General features: G+C 35.8%; 1 protein-coding gene across 1 annotated transcript in view; it reads left to right on the top strand.

The window, feature by feature from the left end:
- LOC109825220 (serine/threonine-protein kinase D6PK-like) overlaps window positions 1–5,679 on the top strand; it is a 7,443-nt gene extending 1,764 nt beyond the window's left edge. Inside the window, exon 3 of the mRNA XM_020392043.1 lies at window positions 4,654–5,679. Within this exon, the coding sequence (XP_020247632.1) occupies window positions 4,654–5,515 (862 nt within the window). The 3' untranslated portion in view covers window positions 5,516–5,679. The remainder of the gene's footprint in view (window positions 1–4,653) is intronic.

Below are 7,224 nucleotides of genomic sequence, written 5' to 3'. Positions count from 1 at the left end.
TATATATATATATATATATGATTCTAAGGAGTCACCTTAGATTGAATCTAAGGATGCACCTCTCAATATAACTAGTCTAATCTTCCTGTTTCAGTACTCTCTCTCGCTCTCTCTCTCTCTCTCACACACACACACACACACACACACACAAACAGACAAAAGGAAGTGCCCAGTAAACATATTGCTAGTTAAGTCTTTATATTTCATCTCTTGACCAATGGTGAAATATAGGAATACCCATTGCGGTACCTTTTTCAAGTAACGCTTGTTATTTTTAAAGTTCATGAACCTCTTACTTCTCAGAGAGTGAAGCTGTGTATCAAACTGATAAATTCTGGAGGTGCTTATTTGCATTTAATATAAGCTGCTAGATTTGTAGTCTGCATCTGAGAAAAACAAAAGTTAGGGTAAATTGTCACAACTAAACTGTTGGTTTTTAGGCTGCAACCCAAAAATGTGAGGGAATACTGTCACAATTGGAAAATGGTTGATGGTATCATCCAAAATAGGTTGGATATTAACTTGTTAAGGACAGTGGTGAATGATTTGTGAAGAAGGATTTGCAGATCCAAACACATTTAAGATATGACGTTATGACTAATAATGAGGTCATAATCACATAATCTTTACATCAGTGCTATGACTAGAACGCTGGATTTGACTTGCAGTTGGAATAATGGAGTTACATATGGATATGCATAAGATTTAGAAGTTTTATTTCTTACACTATAAAACTAGAAATCTGCAAGTTATCTGCACTATAACATATGCAATGTTGATTATATTATTACATATACACATGTATAAACATGCATATAATATATAGTGATTAGGCGACTCAAATCTTCCTCTTGTCTGTCAGTTAAAATTGTCTTTAACTGTGATTTCTGAATATGATGAGTGGGAGGACAAGATATGTGGTAAGTTTCACCAAAAGAAATTCACAATTTTTGTAAGACTCTCATGATTCGTACTCTAAACTCTCTCCCAAAATAGATCCTCAATGCCACAAAACTTTTGTAATTCTTTTTCTTCTTACGCCATATTTTCTTACCTTTTTTCTTTTCTTCCTAAACCAGATCCACATTCCAGTTGAAAAACCAAAATAAACTTCCTTAATTCCATTTCTTCTTACACCATATCTTTGTTTTAAACTATTCTCGAAACAGAGTCCACAATCCCCTGGGAAAAAATCCTAAATCTTCTTAAACCTTAAACCTTTCTTGTTTACCTCATGGCTTTTGTTTTTTTCTACTCCATCTTCTTCGAACCCTCCTCTTCCTTCATGAAGAATGCAAGGACTAGATGTAGAGGAGTGCAGTAACAATAATGAATCTGATCACTCGTTCCAAATGATATCTTGCAACATTGACATCATTATCTATAGATCGAGTGATCAGTTTCATTATCATCATTGCAGTCCTTTGCAGCTGCTGCTCCTCGCATTGTCATTCTTCGCGATGGAAAAGGAGGAGAGTTTAAGGAGAAGAAGAAAGACAAGAAATGAGGTAAACAAAGGCTAACTTCAAGAATTAGGATGTTTTTTAAGAAGATTATGGACTCTGAGTTGCAGTTGTATTCCACTCTTTGATCATGGATGTGAATACAACAGTTGAAATTTCTAAAAAGTTGACCTTGAATTTTCACTATGATTCGAATCATTGCTTAATGTGTTTGCTCTTTCTACCATTCTAAAAATGTCAAATAACCTGACCAATACCTAGCAGACAGTTCGACAAAAGGTAAATTGAAATAGAGAAAAGTAAGTTGTTGTAAGGGGGCCCAGAATTTTTGAGTATACAATAGAAAAGATTATTCACAACAAGGTAGCTGGATAGAGAAAAAGATCTACAACTCATTCCTGTTTCCACTATTACTCAATTTGAAATTTGATATTTGAAGATGTCAGCATCACGAGTGAATGTTTGTTGGTATCTGTGCAAGTTAAAGCAACATCAATTCAGTTTATTATAGCCCTAAATCTTGTCATCATGACATGTCTTTTTTGGTCTGGGTCATCACCTATTAGCTTATCATCAATTGGTCATTATTTAGATGTGGTTATTTTATTAATAGGATGTGACAAGCGTAGTGAGTACAATGTATTATGAAGTGGATATGAAGTGCATGATATAATTTCAGGAAAATGTATGAAAAGTGTTTAAACTAAAAATCTAAAATATTGCATAGTTGAATACATGCCGGAATAAATGTATGCATATATGCAAGGAGTGTCCAAGGAGTGTGGGTACAGGTAGGGTGTCAGATTAGAAATACCCAGGTAACATACGTAAGAGTGTTTCTAGATGTGGGTTCCCATAATGCAATGGCTTATTTTCAAGTTTTTCGTTTTAGGTGGTGTTGACTGATCATTTAAGCTATTGACTTCGATATCCTGCATGCTACTAGACTCACTGTTGGCTTTTCGTAAAATTTTAAAATTCTTCAGAAGTATGTGCTAACTTGTAAGGACAGGTATATTTTACATGCTAAGGTATGAAGACGTTAGGTTACACTGAGTTGTATAGAGTACCCTTGTCGAAGCTGTGCTTACCTTACGGTGATTGATTATATGTTGCTGTGGATATCAAGTGTATGAAAGAGTTAGCCCTCACCTTCAGTAAGTACTATGGTTTCTTATGGTCATGGTGTAACTCTGTAACTAATTATCTGCAAGCAGTGTCATACTATGTAGCACGGACACGGATCCGACACGGCCATCCGACACGCCGACACGAGGCAAATCCTAAAAAACACGGATCCGACACGGCCATCCGACACGCCGACACGAGGCAAATCCTAAAAAATACATAGGATACGTGTATTCGACACGTGTGTCCACATCCGACACGCCGACACGAGGCAAATCCTAAAAAATACATAGGATACGTGTATTCGACACGTGTGTCCAACACGGACACGACACGACACGGCTTCATGTTATGCGTGTCCGTGCTTCATAGGTGTCATATATGATCAAAGGAAAGGTAGATCTAGAATAGGATACTTTTAACTTTTAAGGGATGAGGGATTGATTACTGGTTTTCACCCTTAAATACTCTGCTTATTGAGCTTGGGTGCAATTTCATGGCTTTTAATTAGTATTTAGAAGACATAATTTCTGATATGTTACTTGCAACACGATGTCAATGGTGAGGTTAGTCATAATAACTTGTGAAACATCTACCAATGATTATGCCATTGTTGGCACAATGGGTAAAATACTGAAGAAAATACACTTATTTTCAGAAAACATACGCTTATTCAGAAAATATAATTTGGAAATTTCTTAGTAAGTACTTCACAAGATGTTTGGCATGGATATGAGAGTTCCAGTTTTTGTTTTGTTTTGTTGGGTCAAGAATTTTCGCGAAATGCAGAGATCTTAATGAAAGAACCTTGAACTACCTTGTAGTAGCTTATAGGCATGGAAAATTTGAACATTTTGTTAGTCAGATACACAGTGTCATTTGATATCTGACATTGTCCTTTCTCTTTAAACTATTTCTTTCAACAATCATGAAATCATAAATATTATTAAAAGGCAGGCCATATGTGAACATATGCTTTTCTGTTGTGATTTGTGCACTAAAGCTCATATGGCTGTAATACTGTCTGCTTTCATTTTTTATGCTGTGGAAGTGTTTCTTTGAAGTTGTGGTGCTTGACTAATCCTGTGATCTATAAATTCCATACCATTGATAGTAATGCTGTAGCATGTTTTAACTAATTGTATGACTTTTGAATCATATCTCATGAGTCTCTTATTAGTTATTACTGAAACATTGTTTGCCTTAATATTTATGTTGTCTTAGTCCACTTTATGGTGCTTAGAGAGATAATGATGCTTCATGAATTTGTTATGATGATAGACGTTACTCCATCAGATATATTAGATGGCTATCCATATGTATGTCAGTGTATGCTGTTCTCACTAGTTATAAACACATAATTGCAGTAGATTAAGAACTGTGTAAAGGCATAATATGTGTGGTACAAAATGAATTTTCCCTATAAATAGATATGATTTTAGTAGTATTTACCCTTCTTTGTAGATCTTATCTTGTCCAATATTAGAATTATGGGCTTTAAAATTTTTATCATCCTTTTTTCTAAGATTTCCTCTACTTTTCATCTGTGATGGACATATAGTGAGTACTACTTATCATGAAAGAAGTGAATCTTCCATAATTGTACTTGAGGACATCTTATGAAATTAGTTTCAATAGAATCTATCTTTGCACTTTCTTTTCAAAAATTATAAAGGGGCTTGTTAATGGAACTGTGGAACTTATGCAAATGTGCTGGTTTTGGACAATCTAAAGTGGCATGAACCAAGGTAGATGACCAATAATTGAAGAGAATATTTATTAACGAGGACTAGGAGAGTTCACTACGTTTAAAATCAATTATCTTTATTATTCCTTCATCTAACACTGAGATTATTATTTTCCTGAAGAAAATATAGGATAATGTAGAATTGTAGATTTGTATGATAATTATGCTTCAAACGATTAATTTTGTTTATCTATTTTCTTTCACGAGAAAGGCTGAACTTATCATTTTTCTTTATAATGATTTGTGAGCTACCAATCATTTTGCACATTCTATATCAGCAAACACTGAGATTTGACTATCACTGAATTTATGCAGGTTCTATGTCGCAGAGGTCCTATTGGCCTTGGAATACCTCCATATGCTTGGCATCATCTACCGAGATCTCAAACCTGAGAACATCCTCGTACGTGAAGATGGCCACATAATGCTTTCAGACTTTGATCTCTCCCTCCGCTGCTCTTTCAGCCCAACCCTAATCAACTCCAACTCTTCCGGCTTACCTCAACAAGCAGCCACCTTCTGCATTGAGCCCCCATCCTGCATCCAACCTTCATGTGCAGTCCCCACGTCCTGCTTCTCTCCAAGACTCTTTTCCTATAAATCCAAGAAAACCCGTAACAAAACCAAGCCGCAAGTAGCAGAGTCCAGCGCTAACCAAGTAATCCCGTTACCTGAGCTCGTTGCCGAGCCCACTGATGCCCGTTCAATGTCATTTGTCGGGACTCATGAATACCTCGCCCCTGAAATCATCAGAGGCGATGGTCACGGGAGCGCTGTAGACTGGTGGACCTTAGGAATCTTTCTATACGAACTCGCATTTGGGAAGACCCCTTTCAAGGGTTCAGGCAACCGAGCAACACTGTTCAACGTAGTCGGACAACCTCTTCGGTTTCCAGAGAGTCCTGTAGTGAGTTTCGCGGTGAAAGATTTGATTCGGGGTTTGCTGGTGAAAGAGCCACAGAATCGGTTAGGGGTTAAACGAGGAGCAACGGAGATTAAGCAGCATCCGTTCTTCGAGGGAGTGAACTGGGCGTTGATTCGGTGCGCGAGTCCTCCTGAAGTTCCTAAGCCTGTGGTGATTGAGAAGGCCAGTGGAAGCAAGGCAAAAGCTGCAGCTGCTGATGCACAGGAACTGCAGAAGGGTTCTGATAATTATTTGGAGTTTGATTTCTTTTAACTGGATAGTTTTGAACTGAAATCCTAAATGTAGAGGGTTATGGGGGGTTTATGTTTTATTTTTTAAGTTTATTTTTATGTTTATTATTGGTTATTGTTCAGGGACTGGCCTTTGATTTTTGCTGCATAAGATTGTTTTCAATGTGGTTGGGCTGTTGCTGCTTCTGCTATGCTTGTCATTTTATATTATTCATTATTCATGATCTTTAAAGCTATATCATAGCTGTCTTTTACTTGGCTATAATGATTTTTAAACAATTATTTGTTTGTTACCATTTGCTGAATTTTTTTTTTTTTATCAATACTTCTTTTTTTCACCTTAATAGGAGAAGGGTGACTTGTATTTTGTGATGGGTCTTTTAGGGGCTGTTTGCTTGTATGTTTTTACCATGTAAAAGGATGTAAAGTGTAAAAAAGTGGGTCCCAATGTTAGCTTTCATCACTTTCAATTGTTTGTTTGTAGTTGTGAAAATAGTGTAAAGTGATTTCATATGTTGATGTGGCTTGTAAAGTGATTTCATGAAAAAAAGACATGATTTTAGAAGAAAGCTAACATTGAAGTTAGGAAAAAATAATAAAAAATAATTACAACCAATATGATCATTTGAGTAGGGACCACTTATTACACTTTCCAAACAAACAATTAAAGTTTTATTTTGCAAACCAAACAAGTGTTTTATGATTCCAATGGAATAAAAAACAAACAAAGAAAAGTATAAAAGTGAAATTGATGAGGTGGACAACAACTTTTCAAGTTGTGTCATAAATACACAACTTTACCAACAACAACCAAACAGCCCCTTATTCTTTCTACAGTGATTTTTTTTTGGGGGTGTGTTCATGATTTTATCTGGTTAATGCCCAAAGTTAGAGCACGTTGAGAGAGAATTTATTTTGCAAGATGTAAGCCAGTGATGTTTTACTCTTCTGAGAGTTTGCTGTTTGCTACATAAATCCTTTGCTGGATTTCGATTTTTTGGGAAATGCTATTTTTCTCCAAGTTTGGTTGGATCACTGTTAGAAATTTGATCTTGTGAAATATCAGTTTGGGCAGCATGTATGATTATATTTCGGAAGTCTGTTGTAGAGAGATTTTTAGAGAATCTGTTTCCTCATTGCAAGGATCATTATTATAGCGACTCTCTCTTCAATATTTTGGATGTTTCACTATTTTTCAAAGTTTTTCTTGCGCCATAATTGTTCAAGAGCCATTTATTGGATCCAAACGAATCCTCTGAGTCAATGAGATTGTCTATTTCAGTTTCCTGTATCTATCTATATATTTAACCAAGGCTCCTGGTCACCAATTGGCAATTTCTTAGAATTTTAAAATTTTTTAATTTATTTTGTGCATGAGGTGGGCGGTTATTTTTCTTAATAAGCTACTAACAGATAGTCACGTGGTGAAGTCAGGTCTTAAAAATCATTATTAAAAAGTACGGACTTTATTCACCGTCTCTTATTAGCTCATTTTGCTAAACGAGCCGCCACCTCGTGACTATCAAACCCATATAATAATGGGTTATACAACTTTTCATCATTCCACTAACTTCTTAGCATACTATCTATTAATCTCCCCAATCATTAGCCCGTTTATATCCTCATTCCTCATTAACACCTTTGCAAAATCGGTTGGGCTTCCTTGAGCTTACACGCATATAATAAAAATAAAAGAACATAAAGAAAGTGATTGAAATAAATCCCTTGAAT

This window comes from Asparagus officinalis, chromosome 1 (assembly GCF_001876935.1).
Source record: "Asparagus officinalis chromosome 1, Aspof.V1, whole genome shotgun sequence".
NCBI lineage: Eukaryota > Viridiplantae > Streptophyta > Magnoliopsida > Asparagales > Asparagaceae > Asparagus > Asparagus officinalis.
This window is presented reverse-complemented; position numbering and strand designations above follow the sequence as displayed.